General features: G+C 37.1%; 1 protein-coding gene across 6 annotated transcripts in view; it reads left to right on the forward strand.

The window, feature by feature from the left end:
- Positions 1-20,403, forward strand: part of LOC114053873 (extracellular sulfatase Sulf-1) — a 287,381-nt gene that overhangs the window by 182,941 nt on the left and 84,037 nt on the right. For 4 of the 6 annotated variants that reach the window (XM_027876980.1, XM_027876977.1, XM_027876982.1 and 1 more), the window contains exons 3-4: positions 6,766-6,984; positions 7,139-7,370. In XM_027876980.1, coding sequence (XP_027732781.1) covers positions 7,199-7,370 — 172 coding nt within the window. In that variant the 5' untranslated portion in view covers positions 6,766-6,984; positions 7,139-7,198. Of the gene's footprint in view, positions 1-6,765; positions 6,989-7,138; positions 7,371-20,403 lie in introns of all 6 variants that reach the window. The other 2 variants (XM_027876979.1, XM_027876978.1) reach the window with 2 other exon arrangements.

Genomic DNA, 20,403 nt, shown 5'->3' on the forward strand with positions numbered 1-20,403 from the left:
GGTTATCCAATAATCCCTATGGTTCCCCAGGGTTCTAAACCCATAGTCCCCTATCTCTGCAAATGTGTGAAGGTTTTCTCGTCTCTTCTAAGGCCAAGATTATTGGTTTCATAATTACTTAGCAAGAAAGGATCATTTCTGATTGGAGGAATTCTCCATGGAGGAGGTGAACAGGGTATTGAAAGATGTGTTGGAATTTGACAGGTAGAACAGTCATAGCCCCTATGGGCATAATACTTTAGTTAGGATTTTTGCTATAATCACTCTTTGAAGTCGGCTGTGTCACTTCCAGATGAAAGATGAGGAAACTAAGGTTCAGGGAAGTGAATTGAGTCAGTCGCAGACATGAGGACCAAAACTGGAACCTGTATCTTAGGACTCCAAGCTACTCTTCTTTCCACTAATTCTCACTATCTGCCTACGCTGGAACCTCTTCCTTCCTCTGCTTTCTCAAGTTGCCCCACAGTTCACATCTGAGATAGTTGCATTCCCTTTATACATCCAGTCCTTTTATAAGCTCATATATTCTTGCAGTTTCAATCATCACTAATAAATATACAGCTCCCAACCTTATATCTCCTTCATTGATTTTTTATTCTCCCTCGAGGCCTCTATATCTTGTAGTCTGAAGAGATTTCCATTTGGATGCCTCGCAAACAGACAAAAGTGGCCTTTCTCATTATCTTCTCCCCTTCATTTTCCCCATGTGTCATATTTTTTTTTCTTTTCCTTTAATAACTTCTAGGTAATGATAGCTATTTAGACAGAAAAATAACTAAGTGGCAGAGAACCTAAACTTTCTGAGACAGCTGAGAAAATATTAAATAACTAAGAGGTTGCATATCCAAAATATTAAAAACTTACTGAGAAATAAGTAAAGCCTGTCATCTCAATAGCATCTTGCAATTGATGAGATATATTTTAGTGACATCAGAAATCTAGACTTATTAATACTAAGGGTCACATCACTAGGTACCTTCAGTCCAACCTTGATTTATTATAATATACATGTCTAATGGGGCCTTTACTGATATAATCAGTTTATTCTAGCCTCATCAGAATTTTTAAAATTATAGCCTAGCTAGTCAAAGGACACATCTTTTAAATACTTTAAAGTATTTTTCAGAACCATCAGTTTGTTTTATTCTCCCAAACCCTGTGTGATATAGAAATTATATTATTTCACTTTGTACGTGAGAAAAGTGAAGTATAGAGATGGCAGGTAAGTTAGCCAACATCAAGTAATTTTAGCAGCAATAGTCCAAAGGATCAGAGTCGAAATTGCCAGACTCCACTACTAAGTCTTCCAATCCACTGTTCTTAACTTAATCATGTTTGTCTCTCTTCAGTTCTTCTCTTTTGCTCTTTTTTCTGTGGGAAGGCATAAAAGGAAATTTCTCGAGGTCCAACCCAGCTTCCTTCTAGAATTTTCAAAGGAAAACAGGGCACTGAAGGACCTACAATTCATATTTAGGGGGCAATTAGATTGTAAGCTCCTTGAGGCCAAGGACTGGTTTGTTTTTTTTTTCTTTTATGTCGCCAGCACCTAACAATACAATAGTTTGATTCGCATCAGAAAACATTTATTAACACAGTAACTTGTGCGTAGTAGGTGCTTAGAAAAATGTTTTCTTTAAAAAAAAATTACTGGGGTGGGGGGTAGTCTGGTTCAACAAGCTAAATATAGCATATGCATATCAGGAAAATTAGCACAGAATGGAAACCCAGGAGTGTAAAAAGATGTGTGAACAGATTAGAGATGGTTTGAAAATATTATTGTCCTAGAAGGAAACAGATGGAGTCTATCTTCTTTGCTTGGAATTTTGATGAATTAACTTGGGACATAGACATTTCTTGGATTGAGTGTATGTTGTCTTTCTTTGCCAGCTATGAGATTCCAAGGAAAGAAAAAAGGACCTTTTATAGATGATCTTTTTAAAAGAGTGGTTTCATCCTCAAAGCCACCTCCCCAGAAAACAAATTGTAAATGAGAACCTTAAAGCTTAAGTCTAAGAAAGAAAGCCTGCACAAATAGACACCAAGAAGAGACATGAGCAGGGGAGAAAAATAAGGGTCAGAACCACTGTTTGATGCTTGTATTCTCCTTTACATAGTTCTGAGATTAAACTTATGGAGTCCTGACAAAATTTATTGTGAATAATTGGATTCTGCTGACCCAAAGTCTCCCTGCAATTTCAATTGGCTCCTCGGCTCTTCTTCAGATCCTAATTGTTGTCTGGCTTTGTCTTTTGCTGTTAAATAGCACCTCTGCCCTGAGTAGGGGAACATCTCAATAACCATTAAGGTGACACTGACTCTGTCTTTCTCATACTTGAGATAGGTGCATGGGGTTCAATTTGTAGTTTTGTGTTATCCTTAGATTAAAAACACAAAATAGCAAATATGTATACATCATCTTTGTGGTTAATGGAACCCATGTCCTCCTTTGATAGCCTCATGATGTCAAAAACAATAGGCAGGACCCCACCTCAGCCTGGTGAGTAGATCCCCATGGTACATTTATAAGAAGATATGGACAAGGGTCATGTAGGACAGATAGAGATGGATGGGCTATACTTTGAATAATTGAGGGAGTACCTATGTCAATGAGATCACAGAGCCACTGAAGTGGCTTCCACACCATGGTGCTGTGACCTGGAAAATCCACATAAATTTTTTTGGCCCTTACTTCACACCAGAGAAGAAGTCTGAATTATTATGGTATTAAAAGATAAAATACGTTGACATTATGCAATACTATACATATATTTTATGCATTTCTGAGTTTCTAAACTTTTTCTGCATCATCTGCTGGCCTTTGCATGTTGTTTGTGGCTTCTGCAAAACTCCCAAAAATTCACATTTTATTTCCGACAATAAGGAAACTCCTTGATCCTGGAGACAATATGGAGACACTGGAGTGGGACAGTGATGTGGTTTGGACCGTCAATTTAGTGGCTGAATGCAGGGTAGATTGAAGTGGGTAGGGACTTGAGGCAGGCAGACCCCTCACTGGACTATTCAAATAGTCCAGGCTTGAAGTGATGAGGGCCTGCGCCAGAGCGGTATCGATGTCAGATGAGAGAAGGGGGCGTACTGGACAGATATGAACAGGGTGAAATTGGCAGGCCTCTAGGAATGAGTGATAGTTAGGAGTCAAGGATGTCACCCAGGTTATGAGACTGAGGCATGGCACATGATGTTGCCCACTGTAGTAATAGGGAAGTTGGAAGAGTTTTAAAAAATGAATGTTAAACTTGCAAATCAGTCCATACCCAGAGTCCTACGGACTGATGTCCTCTGTATAACCACCAACAAGGTCAGAGAAAAGTCAGTATCCAATCAACTTCAGACATTATTCTGCATCCCTCGAACCTGATGGCTCAACAAGTAGGACAGCCTGGATCAGGCAGGCTATAGACCCCATGCATTCTGATGGCAGTGATGAGGTGTTACACTTGGGTTCTGCTGTACAAGACAAGCATATGTAAACTATACCCCCCTCCATTCCCCGTTGGCTAGGTATCCATACCCTCCATTCTTTTTTATGTGTCTTGAAACATTTAATGACACATTTACATTTCTCCTTGGCTGTCCTATACAAAGAACCAATTAAACTTTCCATATAGTGGCTGGCTGGGAACTGCATTTGAGGTTTTTGTTCAATGGCTTGGATAAAGGCTACTTGTATTCAAATCCTGATTCTTGGATAGAACATAGTTCCCTAAGCTCAATTTCCATGTGTGAGAAAAGTTTCTTCTTTAATTTCTCTCATTTTCTATTATGTCTCTAGACAAATTGTGATGTCTCTAAGGACACTTGTAGTCCACCACAAAGTATCCAACGCAAACATTGCATCCTTGTCTCTTCTGTCAAGTCCTGCATTTTGTCTGTTTTCTTCTTTACTTCATTTCCTTTAAGTTCTAGAAACCAGGCTGTGAGAGGATGACAGGTTTTAAAAGGTCATTTTTAAATAAAGAATTGTCTGTAGATTCTTGTAAGGGGTTTTGTGTGTGTTTGGTGGAGCTAAAAAAAAAAAAAGTTTGATTCAACCAGTATGGATGGATGATTAATCTTTTTTTTTGTAATCCCATTGCTCTGTTTTTATAAATGCATTACTGAAATAATTAACAAATTAAGACAGAATAATTACAATACTTTTTGTGCCTCAAAAGGAAAAGGAACTAAATTGTCAAAAAGCAATGCATCTTAGCAAAGGCAATGTTATCCCCCTTTCCTTTCTTAAGAAAGGTTTATTAATGTGTTGTATACACTGAGAAGCCAGGGCTAATTCCCTAAAGGACTAAAGTTAATAAGATGAAATAAGGAATAACTGTTAATCGCTTGCTTTGGGTTAGTGCAAATTGTTTTCTTATGGAGATACAATTATCAGGAAATTTCAGTTTCACAATATGGGGCAGAAATATTTTTGAACTGTTGCTCATGTCACTGCTCAGTAGAGTGATGATGGCTGGAATTTCTGTATTGAGAGTATCTGCAAAGTTTGATGTACCACTGTGACCGGTATAAGAAATTCACATCCAGCCTCACTTCCCACACCTCCTTTCAGATTTTGTAGGGAACCAAATTTTGTTAAGAGGCATCATGGGTGACAGAGAAGAGTGTTGATCAGGAAAATCTGACTTCTAATTCTGCCTCTAATACTACGTGTCCATGGGCAAGCCACTTAGATTCTCTGAGTCTCAGTTTCCCCCTCTATAAAATGGAGATACTAATGCCTACAGTATCCATCAACCTCATAAGTTATTGCAAGACTAAAGTAAAATAATGCATGCAAAGCAGTTTTGAAACTTTAAATTGTCAGTTATTATTATTAGTGATGTTTGAGGAGCAGCCATTAAATGAAACTCATTTTTTGCCTTTTTAAGCTGATCCACCTACCCCTTTGTGTGAAAAAGCTCAATCTCGCATCTTAATAAGATCATAGAAGCATTGGTATAGAAATGAAAGGAACTTAAATGCCATCTCATCCCTACATTTTCCTTACTCCTCCTGTTTTCTTGTTCTTTCAAATCTGTAACTTTAAATAAATGCACAGAAATGAATGCACAATAAATCATTAGGGCAGACTAATTGCAGACTTTTCATACTGAGAATGCCCTTTAACTTCCACAAAAGCCCTGGAGATGACATGCTGAATCTTGTATACTGACTTCTGCCTGGGCATAGGGTCAGTCTGAAATGGAATGCTGCTTGATAGACAATCAGTCAGGATTTCCGTGCTAGAGACACTGGGATTTTTGTTTACTTTTTCTCTCATATACACATACACAAAGTAATTGGAGGCTGTGGAGTGAAGAGCATTAGTGTTGTTTATAAAACATCTCATAAAGCTTAAAATAATAGGGGTGTGTATGTGTGAAAGCCAAAATTATGTGTATGGCCAGGACTAAACAGCATACAGTATTTTTCCCCATCACCTTGTCCCCCACTTTACCTTTCTGAAAATATGGAACTTTCTGTGGCGCTCTGAAATCAGTGGAGTCCTTTCCTCCCACAGTGCAATGCTTCCATTTAATTAGCCATGCTTATTTGTATAATGCTACTCTAACGCTGCCTGCCTAGTCACCGAGCCTCAGGTGTGTGAGTCCAGTGTCTGATGAAGTCTGCTCCTTTCTAATTAATTTTAGGGCGCAGTAATTCCCATACAGACTTTCTCATAGGCCTCAAAAATGGGGGAGTGGGGAGTTGAGTGAGATCTTTTGCCACTTTCTAGTAATAGAAGAGAAAATGAGACAGTTTTAGGTTAGTGATCTAATGTAGGAGGGCATTTATTTCTCTGGCCTTGGTTTTGTGTGTGTGTGTGTGTGTTTCTTTCTTTTTTTCTTTTCCTTCTCCAGTGGAGACTTGCAGTGACTTTGCGGGGCTTCAGTCAAAAGAAAGGGTAAAAAAAAAAAAAAAAAACCTTAGAGTGTACTGGCTAACCTTTAGTCCCCGGACCAATCAATCATTTTCAGTTGCCGGTTTACATGTGCTGCCGCAAAGCCCAAGCTCCGTGTTCTCAGCGCATGGAGCTTCACAATAGTGAGGCTGTTTGACCGACAAGTCGGGAGAGGGGCTCTGATAGGCACTCGGGTGCCGAGCCCGGGAAAAGAGAGACCAGTGAGGGAGGACCCCGGCTCACCAGAGGGACGGTGCGCTCAGCTCTGCCTCTGATGGATGGGGGGCAGCTAGGAGCTCTCATAGTCAGAGCTGGGGGAGGGCTTCACTGACAGTCACTTAAGACGAACTCTCTGTCAGGAGAAAGGAAGCTCCTGGGTAGTGATCCAATGCAGATTACAAATGACAGCAATGCCTTCCATACAGCTTGAAAGGGGTTCTATATTTTACACAGGTAAGTTATTTCTCTTCCAACTTCTCATTACTTCCCCAACCTCCCCCACCCACCCACGTTCCCACTCACTCACATGAAATGCTCGGTTATTTGACAGACTAGAGTCTAATGTTACTTTTGTTAAGGATTTTTGAAGTATCGTTACAAATGCGTGCACGGATAATGACCCTGAAGGTTCTTAATTTTAATGATCAACTTCGAGCCTGAGTGTGAATAGTAAGATGCCGTTTGAAATAATTGGTAGCAGTCCCATGTTTTGTTTCCTTCTGTTTTTCTCTCTTCGTGTTTGGAAAGAGGAAAAAAAAAAGGCATGTTGTGGGCTATTCAGAAGGGTTATTCCAGATCAGAACAACTTGTCTCAAGGTCTGTGACTGATATTTCCTTTATATTTTTTTTCTCTCCTCTGATAGGACTCCATCGGCAGATGTTCCATATACCTCTGCAGCACAGAAATTGATTACTCAGCCCAAATACTTAATTCAAGGTACTAACTACTGTCCTAAAACATATTAACATGTGAAGCCTTGTCTGGAGATTGTATGCTGGCAATGAAATTGAAATAGTCAAGGGGCAATTTGGAACACAAATAAAGGAAGTAAACTTGTAAAATATTCGAGTCTGCAGAAAAAGTGCGTAAGTTTGTCACCTCCTGGCTGCTTTGACGGTTTTTCACTTATCTCTACTACTTTTCTGTTAAGTTCATTTTGATATTTGGGTTTCTGTTTTACTCTCCTTTTTCTCCTTTTCCCTCTCCCTCTTCCCATTTTTTCTCTGACTCTACAGATCTCTGACCCAAGAAACAAGCATTTGGTCTGTTTTGCAACACTGAAACATCCATCTACAATGAAGTCCTATTGCTGGACTCTGGTTTTGGCTGTCCTGGGTACAGAATTGCTCGGAAATTTCTGCACCACTGTCAAATCCCCACGGTTCAGAGGGCGTGTGCAGCAGGAACGAAAAAACATCAGACCCAATATTATTCTTGTGCTCACAGATGATCAAGACGTGGAACTGGGTGAGAGACTTTTAAAAGAAAACTGTTTTCACTTCCTTTGCATAAGTAATTTCACTACTTTCTAGCCTCCAAAAGACAAGTCCGTATCTTTTCTTCCAAGTTAGTGTACCTATCAGCTGACCTAGTTTTAGAAATGAGATTTTATGGGACATAAAGTATTATACTTTGTATTTTATCACTTTCTTTGACTGTCTGAAGCTTGACATAATCTGTTTTGAGGGGAAAATTTATTTGTGGAAGCTAAAAATTTGACCTTGCAAGTTGGAAACTGTTGGCAAACAGATTAAATACTGTTTAGGCAAAAACATTTCTAAAATTGTGAAGCTCAAGTATGTATAAAGTATGTGGATAGAGATATATAATAAGAAAGGTTCAAAGACAGGTGAATTACAATGGGACTCATTGAAAAGATGGCATTATGTTTGCCTACAAAAAAGAAGCTGCAATGTTTTACAAATTGTGTTGTTAAAATTGGCTAGGCAGCCACTGTCAACTTGAGGAGTAATGGCTGTTTCTTTGAAGAAAATATATAACTAGAGTAACTTAGAACACAGCCCAATGTCAGAGTTTTTGCGGGTCACCCTAATAGGATCCACAGTTTTCTATTTAGTAGCTCTCCTGTAGTCATAATCATGATTTTCTATTTGCTTCTTCTGCCCTGCATCATTTCCCTAGATATCATACCAGTGGGGACAAGTGTGGGGATGAGGGAAGAGAGCATTTATTAAGTCCCTACTATGTGCCAAACACTGTACTAAGCCCTGGGGACATAAATACAAGCAACAAGAGTCCTAAGCTTCATAATGTTTCTGTTCTAATGGGAGAAGAGAACATATCATGGGATGCTGGAAAGGAGAGATGCTGCCTACATGAGGGAAAAGAGGTTGGCTAGGAGAGAAGTTTAGAGAGTAAATTGAGCAAGAATGAAATTAATATGGCAGCGATCCTTTCTAAAATGGCAGTTCAGAGGAATATGATAGCATGGCCTCAGGGTAGTGGTTTTTCCAAGGACAGAGGATAACTAGTGAGGAGGTTGAAAAGTCCAAAGAGTATAGCAACTGGGCTGAAATAAGCATGACTGGAGCACTTTCTGAAATAGTGGTCACAGAGAGGCAGTCCACAATCAGGAAAGCTTGGCCTCCCCAGCTTAGGTATCCCCAGGGTCTTAGGTTATCCATAAGCATGTGCTCATAAGTATTTAACAAGTAACTCTGCCCCCACCTTAAAAATGTACCCATGGCACTTTTAAATTTAATCTGTACCATTAACCTTTTCTCCATCGCTTTCTTAAGTCTAGAAAATCAACAAAACAGTAAGACAAACTTTGACTTGTAGTGTTTACCAATTTCTAAGGTATAAATGCTCATACTAAAAATTTAATAGTCAAGCTCCCTCCAGCTGCACCCCTGCACTCATTTCTGGAAGGCATGAGAATCAGCATTATGCAATGGAAGGAGGGCTGAATTTGTTTTAAGAGGACCTGGGTTCAAATTCTCCATCTGCCACTTCCTACCAGTATGATAATTTCAAAACAACTCACTTAAGTTTTCTAGATCTCAGTGTCCTCATCTATGAAGGTAGACTTGTTGATCACCAAGATCCATGATCCTTTGAAATTAGGATCAGTTACTTCTCCCCCACAATTGTCTAGGTCATATTCTTGCTATGAATCAGAAAACTTTCCTCTAGTTTGATCGCTGGACTGAAAAAGGCCTTGCCTGGATAGCCTACCTTAGATCCTCAGTTGTGCTAGAAAGAAAGGAGAGAGAGAAAGTTCCAGCCCAGAAAGTCCCTTTAAACATTGACTTTCCTACCACTGCAAACCTGGAAAGAAGCACATCCCCAGGTCGATGTTACTTTACAGACCACCTCGTAAGCAGTTTAGTTGAGATGATATCAGGTGCTTCATAGAGAATCTTCTGAAGCTTTCTTAGGTACCTACTGCCAAAATTTCTTTCCTTCAAAGCCCAACTTAGGTGCCTATTCTACCTTGTACCTTCCCAGATTTGCCCCTCACCCTTCTCCAAGTTGAAAGTGATCTCTTCCTGCTCAAATTTCTCATATCACTTTGTCTCAAATTCTCCTTTGCACTTATCACAATATTTATTGTATTTATTTTATATGCATTGTTTTTCCTTCTTTAAACTAAACTTTTTGAAAGCAAGATTTATGTGGTGTCCATGTGGTATCATTATGTTCCCAGTACTTAATGCCTCATACATAGAAAACACTTAATTGTTTTTTAGTTAATTAGAAAAACCAGTTAACACTTCCCAATTTGTTTAAAACTGTATCACTGGCCTTGTCAGCCCCAATACAGGGTTTATTCTACTCAGTTCTAAGCTATCCAGGCAACACCACAACTGCCTGAGCCAAACTGTGACATCTGGTCACTTTACCTAAGGTCCCCATTTCCCTGATTTTCTTCTTTTGTGCCCCTTAATAAATGTCTATTGAATTGAATTCTTTCTATTGTTGATTCAGAACATAATCCAATTCAGTGAGTATTTCTCAAATCCTTGTAAATGCAAGACATTGGTCTGGGTGCTCAGTATCTAAAAGCAGAAATGAAAGAGTATTTGTCCTCAGGGAACTTGCATTCTATTAAAGGAATTTGGCAAGTAGGCAAATAAATAAGAGGTAAGAAGGAAAGAGCATGAAAAACTTGGGAGATCAAAAAAGGTTTTGAATATTAAGTAGCACATCAGCTGATTTGAATATGAAGTAAGCTAAGAATTCTACCTGTCCTGAAAATGTATGAAAATGATAGCTAGTAGGCTATCAGTATGAAGGTAAATGGGGAGGATCAGCCAATATTTTATGAAACCACAACTTGGTTATATTTTTATTAAATAGATACTAGTAGCCTTAGAAAGTAAATACAGTTCTCAGAAATGATTGCAAGAGTTAGAAATTATTCTAAAATTATCACTCATGATACAGTAACTTGATATAAAATCAGAGGAGGATTTTTTGCTTTAATACAACTCATAAATCAGGGATTTGAATGTGAGATCTATCACATTTATTTTAATTATAAACTACATTGATAGTCAGCCTGGCATAGTGAAATCTGAAAGACCTGGTTTCAAGCACTACCTCTAATTCATGTTTTCTTAAGAATTTTCTTGGTGGCCACACTCACTACTTGACCACATCCAAGTGAGTGAAATAGCAATGTCACAATAGTATGACCAGAGACAAGCCACTTAACTTAGTTCCCCAGGCAACTCTGATGAAACCTCAGGACCTAAAAAATAAACTAATGATCAAGAAAAACAAAAAGTCAAATAAGCACACAAGATAAATAATAAAAGCAAACCTAAACCCTTACACTATTATGTAGAACATTTCAACATTGTAGAACCAAACATGAGGAGTAAACCAACTACATGTTTATCTGTTACATTTCTTTTCCTTTAATTTAAAAAAAATGATGTCTTTGTTTTGTATCACATAATTTTTTAAAATCCTACCCTTCTCCTCCTCCACACCACCTGAAAAAGTTACATTTATTTTAAATTATTTCAACAAAAATCTACTTCTCCCTATGGAGGGAGATGCTTCATACAGTTACTACTTTTTTCCTACTTTGCCCACTTAATTCCACACACTTCCTTTTGGGAAAAAGAAAAATGAAATAATGGAGAACAGTTGGCCTTTGACCACAAAGTTGAAGCAACTTGCTCTATTTTTCCCATTCTCTGACTTCTTGGCCAGGTATGAAAACAACAAGCAGGAGAAGCAGAAGGTATCATCTACACTGGAGAAGTTGTTTTTTTTTTTTCCCATTCCCTGCACTACTCCCACATTTAGGCCATCAAGATTCCCTTGACTTGTTGTTATACCATGCTACTGATACCATCCAATAAAATGTCAGTGTCTGAGAGCTTGGACTGTCTCATTTTTATATTTATATCCCCAATACCTAGCATGGTATTGGCAAATAGCAGGCATTGAATAATTATTTGTTGATTAATCGAATGATGCTTCACAATGATTAAGATCCTGCTGATGTCCATCTCTGTGGTTCCTTTACTCACCAGCACCACTCTGTTTTCAACTAATTAAATTCCAGTTCCTTAAAGAATAATCGGAAAGTTTCTGTGAATGTCTCCCCCATTTTACAATGAAAGTCAATGAAGAATCATGAGTTCCATATGTGGAATTTAATTATTTAGTAGGCTGTCTGTATGGAGTATTAAAGAATACCTATAGTTGAGTACTTTCCATCACTGAATCCATCCATCAGTGTGTACTTGTTGAGCTCTTGTTATGTGCCTATCACTGTGGTGGGTTCTAAATAGGGAAAGAGAAGCTTTATGAAGCATAGCTTCTGCCCTCAAGGAACTATATTTTATTTGGAAAGATAAAAAGAACACACACAAAGTAATCAGAACACAGGATAAGGTAGTTTTTAAAAAGTTACAGCTGTGGTCAAAGGTAGCAACCTTCTCTATGCCTGGATCAAGTCCAGGGAATGGTGTTTTTACTTTGAGTGCATAGCTGCCTATCAATTAGGAATAGCTTCCTCCCAACAATCCTTATATATTATTTCTTTGGTCTGTTTTTTTTTTTACTTGTACTGAAATGCAAATGTTTAAATCTTTTCCTTGTATAGCACCATCTTGCATTAGCACCTAGAATGTTGTGTGTAGATGTGGTCACTATTCTTCTAATAAGATACCACTAAACAAAAAGCCCAAAGGGAGCAAAGTAATCAAGATTATGGAGCCTTTTTCCCATTACAAAAGATTTAAAAGTGAGTGACTACAAAAGCCTAGAGAAAGGGAGCATGACATAGGGGTTAGAGTGCTGTACTTAGAATTAGGAAGACCTGGGTTCAAATAATCACTGCTGACATTTTGCTACATGTGCGATCATGTGCAGATCAGTCAACCTTTCTGATCTTCAGGCAACTCTCTAACACTTCAGATTGTAGAGGTCTGATAATCTGGATTTCTGGAACAATGTACCACAATAACGAAATCACAGGGCCTTCAGGCATCTCTATTTTAAGTGCCTACTATGGGTAAGATATTTTAATAAGTGTTGGAAGTATAACAATGAAATAGATAAAGTTTCTGTTCCTAATACTTTATACTTCATACTTTAGTAGAAGAGATAGGACATTGGCACAAAATTCCCAAAATACAAATTAGAACATGAGGAAACCTAGATATCGAGAAGTTAAGAGATTGGTTCATCATATTTCATGAAAAATCCAGGACCAAAATTCTGATATCCTGACTTGTAGTCTAGTTCTAGTATACTTCAAGAATATAAAAAATATATTTCAAATCTAAATTATTAAAAATTATTATATTTATATTAAAATGTTAATCAATTGTAGAATTGCTAAGATGAATCAGAGGATTAAAAATTTAAAACTGGAAAAGACCAAGTAGTTCAACTCCCTCATTTAATAAATGAGAGGATATGAGTTGCTCAGGTTCACAGGATTATTAAATAAGTGAAAATTCTAAAATTCAAATCCTCTGATTTCAAGTCTAGCACTCTCTCCAGTATGACTCTGACTCTCAGTTGTCCTCCCTTACTTCCAAAGCCAACATGATGGCAACTATCTACCAAACACTCTTTAAAAGTATCACTTGTTATTTTCAGAAACAGAATTCTGAGCAGATCAGGCCATTGCTCTGACCCTATGTGGCATTTGTCACATATGCTGTCTTCTATGGAACTTGAGTTGACACTGAGTACATGGTAGTAAAAGTCTTCTATTTCCATTGGATGCCAGACAAAATAGTTCATTTACGGAGATAAGGAACTCTGTGAAGTTAGAGGTGCCATGCTGTCTTTTAAGAGTGACTATTTTTGGCTTTCATGGCCCTGTGTCATTCTGGAAGAAATAATCAGTCTTGGTTCCCTGGATAAATTCCAGATGGATTTACTTTCTAATCCTTCTCCCCTTTAGTCTAAATTGTTATTCTCTTCTGGTTTTAGCAGAAAGTATTATCACTTCCTATAGACTAATGTCCATAGTTTTGGTAAAACAGTATATGCTTAGTGCCCTCATGTTTTTTGCACTTTTAAGTTTAAATACTGTTAAGAAGCAACATGAGTCATTTTAAACCAGAAAAATTGTCCTCCTTTTAGGCTTTCATACTTTGTCACACTTTGTCAGTTTACAGGGGATCAGGGTAAGAGGAAAGAGAGAGAAATTTACATATAACAAAATAATAAAGAAATCATATAAATAAGAAAGGTTAGATGTGAATATATAACATTACATGTTAAACATAAACTTTACCTCACAAGAAGATAATAAAATTCACAAAGAACTCTGAAAAATAAAAGGAGTTGAATATATGAATTGTCTATCAAAATTCATCATGAAAAATGAGTTATCTAATTACATGTAGAGATTCAAGTTTCTACAGGTAGGTGAACCTCAGCATATCACTGCTGTTTTTGAGTTGCCTCTAGAGAGGACTGGACATGTCTCATATCTACAGAATGTGTCAGTTCATAGTGATGGCACCAATGTATCTTCTAGAATTTCTGACTGTGTGTATTTTTCTTGACTTGTGATAAAATGACTTGGTAGAGGCTAGCTATTAATTTCTTAGAGAAATCATTCTTTCAGAAACTGCTTCTTCAAAACTCATATCCCCAGCATGGTTTTTAGGATATATGAGCTGTACTTTCTGAAATGTTTAAAGTTAATGTCATAGTCAACTCAACATAAAGGCAGTATGCAGTAGTTGAAAGGATACTGTACTTGGTGTCAGGCTACCTGAGTTTCAGTCCTTTCTAAGCCTCAGTTTCTTCACCTGTAAAACAGAATGATGATGATAGCTATAAATTACATAGTGATGTTAGGATAGTAGAGCCACCATATTTGACTGCAACATCATATACCAGATAAACTTCTAGAGGAAGTAGAAATAACACTAAAAAAAAAGATAAGAAAAGCATTTGGACCAGATGAAGTTTTCTTAGAACAAGTCCATGATGTATGCCATACCATTTCGAAGACTTTGACAGATTGATCTTCAATATATCTAAAGAAAGGGAAGATATCAGAGATGTGGGAAAAAGTGATCAAGGAAACATTAATAATTACCAACTCATATGCCTAATTTCCGTACTATATAAAATTTTAATTTCTATGAGAATAATCTTTATGCTGAGCATTAAGGGTATACTTGATGAGAGTATTAGAGTAGGCAGAGTTTCAGAAATGATATTTCACAGTAGAATATGTCTTTATTGACTGAAAGGTATAAAGAAGGCAGGATCTCCATGGTATTTATTTTTTGTTGATTATTAACAAATGCACTTAATTTGTTAGAACAAAATACCACTTTAAAGACTTTCCTCAACAAGCTGGTTCCCATGTATGTATCAAAATTGTGCTAAATTCCTTGAAAGATATATCAATAGAGAAAATCTTGTTCAATGACCCTCTGACCATTCATAGCAAGTGAGGCCTTTAAAAGAGAGAACTACTTACTAAAAGTATTTGTCACTTTTGTGGAGGAAATCCAGTGTAGACCTGAAGAATAATTCCCAAAAGTGAGGTTGTCCAAAAGCTCCTGTATCTGTATGACATTTTACTGATTGCATTGATCCCCAGAAAATTGCAGAGCCTGTTAAGAGAGAAGCTCACTCAAGAGATTTGGAATGATTGTTTATTCATACAGGGAAAGCTGCATCTATTGTCCAGATTGTAATATGCATTTTAGATAGAGATTCTATAGATCTTGTCCATCCATATCTTGTAAAGACACAGCAAATGAACAATAGTTACACCAAGAATTGAAAAGTGGGAAAAGTACAGGCTAAATTACTTTTGGGGAATTACAAAGTTCTTTTTGATATCCCCAAGTTCCTCCCTAAAACAAAGGCCTATCAATTTTTTTTTACCATTGGTAGTGCAATAGATATAGTGCTGGGCCTAGAGTCAGGAAGAACCTAATTCAAATATAGACTTACATATTTACTTGCTGTGTGACCCTGTGCAAGTCACTTAACCATTTGCCTGCCTTAGTTTCCTCAAAGATAAAATGGGAATAATAATGGTACCTACTTCCCATAGTTGTATGAGATATTCATAAAGAACTGGCCACAGTGCCCGGCACATCATACGGACTACATAAATGCTAGTGATTATCATCATCAATCATCATTATCATTATATTCATCCAGTGATGTTGTATGGCTATGAGTCATACAATCTCTATAGAACCAAAATCAAGGCTCATCCAAAGAGCAATAGTACAGTAAGGCTGAGTAAATTGTACCACATTACAAATAAGTATTTCCACAGAAGTGGCATAAAGGACATCATAAAAAAATGTGTAATTGAAAGAAATCAACTGGTCATATGGTAAGAGTGAGGGATAGCCAATCAAGAGGCCATGGCCTTTATTGGTGTCCTTAATGTGTCAAGAGAAGACCATGAAAGACACCAGAACATCTGGGAGGGCCCTACATGGAAAACTTCAGGGAGAACATAAACAAAAATCAATCAAACGGGAGGGGCAGTCATGGATGAGTCACTGGAAGGAATGTTCACGTTGATGAGTTTGAAGATGTAGTGGAATGTGAAAGAATTTTATTGCTTTATTTAAAGCAATATTTATTTAAATTAATTATGAATTATTTAATTATAAAATTATTTAAATTAAGTTTATTAATTAATATTTTTATATAATATCATTACATATAAATGTATTATTGTTTGTTTATTTATTTATTTAAGATTTATCTAAATCTACTCAGCAAACCCTGCCCCCCCAATTGTTAAAATGGTACTAGGAAAGAGAACTCTATATATTACAAGCAAAAGCAACCTTCAGTCTAAAGTGCCACTTTCCCCTCCTCCATTTCCTTAAACAAAGATAGCCTCATTCAATATGAGAGCAATGAAGATCTCAGGTTTCATTCATTGCAACTTCCTCATATTAAAAGGAAACAGAGACCCAAAAGTATAGCCATCTTTCATCTTCAGAAATGGTATTTCTATTTTCCCCACAAATTTCAGTATGACCATGATCATTCCCTTTGAGTTTCAGCTTCTTTTTGTGAAATGTCTCAAAGAGAAGTAAACAGGCCCAAGTGAAGTCTTTATGTTTTCACCATGATTAAGGGACATAACTTGAGGAAATAAACTCTGCAACTTCTATTTCGGCTGTATTCATTTCTCATCTTTTTGGTTCTTGGCTGTGTCTCAAATAGTTGTAGTTGCCAGGATAAGTGACCACCAGAGAAATGAGTATTAACTAGCATTTTTCTGCACATAGACTCCTTTACTAAAAGAAAACACAATAAATGAAGAAGGTAGAGCTGTCTGAGAATACAAAGAATAGTAATGATAGGCAAAGCAGATGTCATTTGGTTTATGCTATATAGCACAGGGCAGCTAGGTGGTACAGTGGATAGAGTGCTAGGCCTGGAGCCAGGAAAACTCATCTTCATGAGTTAAATATGACCTCAGAAATTTATTAGCTGTGTGACCTTGGACAAGTCACTTACTCTTTTTACCTCTGTTTCCTCATTTGTAAAATGAGCTAGAGAAGGAAGTGGCAAACAACTCCAGTATCTTTGCCAAGAAAACCCCAAATGGGAACATGAATCAGACACAAATGAAACAACTATACAAGAATAGGGTAATGAATAGAGAATCTGCCTCTCATGTATCCTTTCTATGTGACCCTGGGCAAATGACCTAACCTCTCAGTGCTACAGACAACTTTGTAAGATCCTACATTGCGAAACAGTTGATGGATCTGAATTGGTAGAGGGAGTTTCTTCAGCGGAAGTTCCCTGAGCCATTGAAAGCATGTTGCCTCACACAAAAAAAAAATGCTGTTCAACAGAAGGGTGACATGGAAAGATTGCCATAATTCAAGTTCAGGAGAGATAGGTGTGAATAATAATTCTTCCATAGATATTATAACCTGTATGTCATTGGGCAAGTCACTTGACCTCTCTGGATCTTAGTTTTCTCATCCATAAAATGAGATGGTTACACTAGATGACATATAAGATCTTTTCCTTATGCTATAAATCTATTATCTTGATCTGATCACCCTAAATTGTGATAACCAAATAATGAAATGATTATGTGAGAGTATAAGGTATTATTGTTATAGCAACCTGTTAACTAGAGATGGAAGTAATCAATTAATAGATGTTTACTAGTAACCATTCTCAAAAGTCTCAGTTTTATCATCTGTAAAATAGAAATACCTTGAATAACAGTTTCATGGAATTGTGAAAAAAGCATTTTACAGATATGACACATATCAATATTTTCAAAAGATTCATCATTTTGTCAGCATGGGACCCCCTCCACAATTGCATATCACAGCTCCTCCCTACCTTAGCAGGTAGTTTCATGGATTGGATGGGTTTAGATGATCAAAATAAGTCATCTGGAAGGTGACTGTTTGGTGATGGGATTCTTGACCTTAGTCTTCAGATGACAGCTTTGAGTGCTTTTAAACTTTTGGAGACTTGCCAGAACTTGTACTCTACTGGCATAACTTTCAAGGCTATCATTTAATTCAACAAACCTCTATTAAACACCTACTATGTGCATGGAATTGTGACTTACACTAGAGGTAAAAGAATAGGGATAGGAACTAAACCTGTGATTTCATGGGTATAGGGAACTCCCTAGTAAAAAAAAAAAAAACTTCTTCTATCAATACAGATCTCTGTAACCTATCATCCTAGGGAATTGCTTAGATAACTAAGAGGTTGAGTGACTTTCCCAAGATCATATAGCTCTTAGTGGTGGGACTTGAACCCAGCTCCTCTTGCCTCTGAGACTGTTTGTCCATTATGCCATGCTTGCTACGTCTCTCACTGGAGATACAAAGATGAAAAATTAATAATTATACCCAATATTTTCAAAGTACTTAAAAGTTGCAGCACATTTTATATATACTACCTCATTTGAACTTCATATGAAAACTTGGTATTAAAGGTACTGCAGGTGTTATTATCTTAATTTTATGAATAAATAAACCAAGGCTTAGTGAGATTAAAGGATTTTACTGTGGTCAGACAACTAGTTAGTTGCAAACATGAGCTTCAAATTTATGATTTCCTGACTCCAAGTCTGACATTCTATCCACTACAATATTTTGCCTTTCCAAAAAAAAATGTTATTATTATTGCCCTCAAGGAGCTTGTAGTCTGCTGGGAGATATAACATTATAAAAACATTACTAAGTGTTTTTATAAGGTAGAATGTGGAATGGACAAAGAAGAAATGAAAAATTGTCTGTGAAAAACTTGAGCAAGGAGAGCTCAGCTAGAAGCATAAGGAAGGGTTTCAAGGAGGAGGGGGCAAATGGGTTGAGAGTTGAGGGAAAGAAGGATTTGAGTAAGTGGATGTATGAAGGACCTATATCACAGTGATGAGAAATACATGAATGTTTGGAACTGGCAGAAGGAATCATGGATCACAGGATACTAAGGTTGGAAGGGACATCAGAAGTCATCTGATCTAATCCATACCTTAACAGCATCTCCTTTTCAACATCCCTAGCAAGTGTTCATTCAGTCCTTACTTAATGACCTCCAGTGATAGAGAATCCTGTAACCCATAAGACATCATGCTCACCTCTGAACAATTGTTTGGACATTTTTTCTATATATCAAACATAAATCTGAATCTCTGTATTTTCTACCACTTGTCTCTAGCTTTACTTTCTGGCTTGAGGTCAAGCAAAAAAACTAAGTTGACATGATGGAAAGAGTGCTGACCCCAGACTCAAGAGACCTAATTCAAATCTCATCTCTAACATTCACTAGATATGTGCCTTTAAGCAATTCACTTTACTTCTGTAAATCTCAGTTTCTGCATCCATAAAATGGAGATAATATTACCTACCTTACAGGAATGTTGTAAGGCTCAAGTGAGAATGTATATTTGAATTTTTTGTAAATACTTAAATCCTATGAATAGAATATAAATGTCATCTATCATTATTATTCCCTTCTAATAAAACAACTGTCATGTTCCATCCATGTCTTCTCTTCTACTGGCCAAACATCCCCAATTCATTCAAATGATCCTTGTATTTCATAGTCTCCTTAATATGCTGGTGACCTCTGTATTCATGCCAGTTTGCCAATGTCCTTCCCAAAAATGGTGTCCAGAACTAAATCCAGTATGTTCCATATAGAGTCTGATGAGATCAGAGTACAGTAGATCTTAAAATATTAGGAGAGCACACTATGGTTTTCTTAATTCAGCTTGTCTTTTTTGGTTGACGTGTTACCTTGTTGACCCACAGTAATCTTGAAGTTCACTAAGAACCCAAGATTTTTTTTTCAAATGAACAGAATCACAATTCCCAAATCATGCAGATAATATTTTGAACTTGAGAATCAACTTCAGTTTTACCCATTAAATTTCAAGTTATTAGATTCAGCTCATTACTATTGATTATTTAAATCCTTTTGGGTCCTGATTCTGTCATCCAACAAATTAACTAGCCCTCTTAGGATTTGTTGTTATTTACAAACTTGACATGCATCCCATCCTTGCCTTCATTCAAGTCATTGAGGAAATCTTTGAACATCACAGAACCGAGGACAGATCCCTAGGGTTTTCCACTAGAGAGACTCCTTGCACAAATGACTGGCTGATCCATTTCTTTTCTAAACACGAGCCTTCATCCCAACACACATACACACACTTTCCTATCAAATAGCACCTGTTCAGTGCTCTGCCCAAAATTAGTGCTACCTAGATGCTACTCATTGACTCCAAAATTGGTTCCATTTTGTGCTTCCCTGAGCATAGGTCAAAGCAGAAAAAGCAGCCAATATTTTCTTACACAATGCAAGGGTTTGGTTTTTTTTTTGTTTGTTTTTAGTTTTTTGGTCTTTTGGGTTTTTTTTGCTTCACAGGGCTCTCTAGCTGTCTCAATGTTAAAGCTTGTCTCCTGTTCACATAAGGCAGTAAAAGCTTCTACTTGGAAAATATATGTGTATATGTGTAGATAGATAGATAGATAGATAGATAGATAGATAGATAGATAGATAG

Source organism: Vombatus ursinus, unplaced genomic scaffold (genome assembly GCF_900497805.2).
Source record: "Vombatus ursinus unplaced genomic scaffold, bare-nosed wombat genome assembly UNPS02014812.1, whole genome shotgun sequence".
Lineage (NCBI taxonomy): Eukaryota > Metazoa > Chordata > Mammalia > Diprotodontia > Vombatidae > Vombatus > Vombatus ursinus.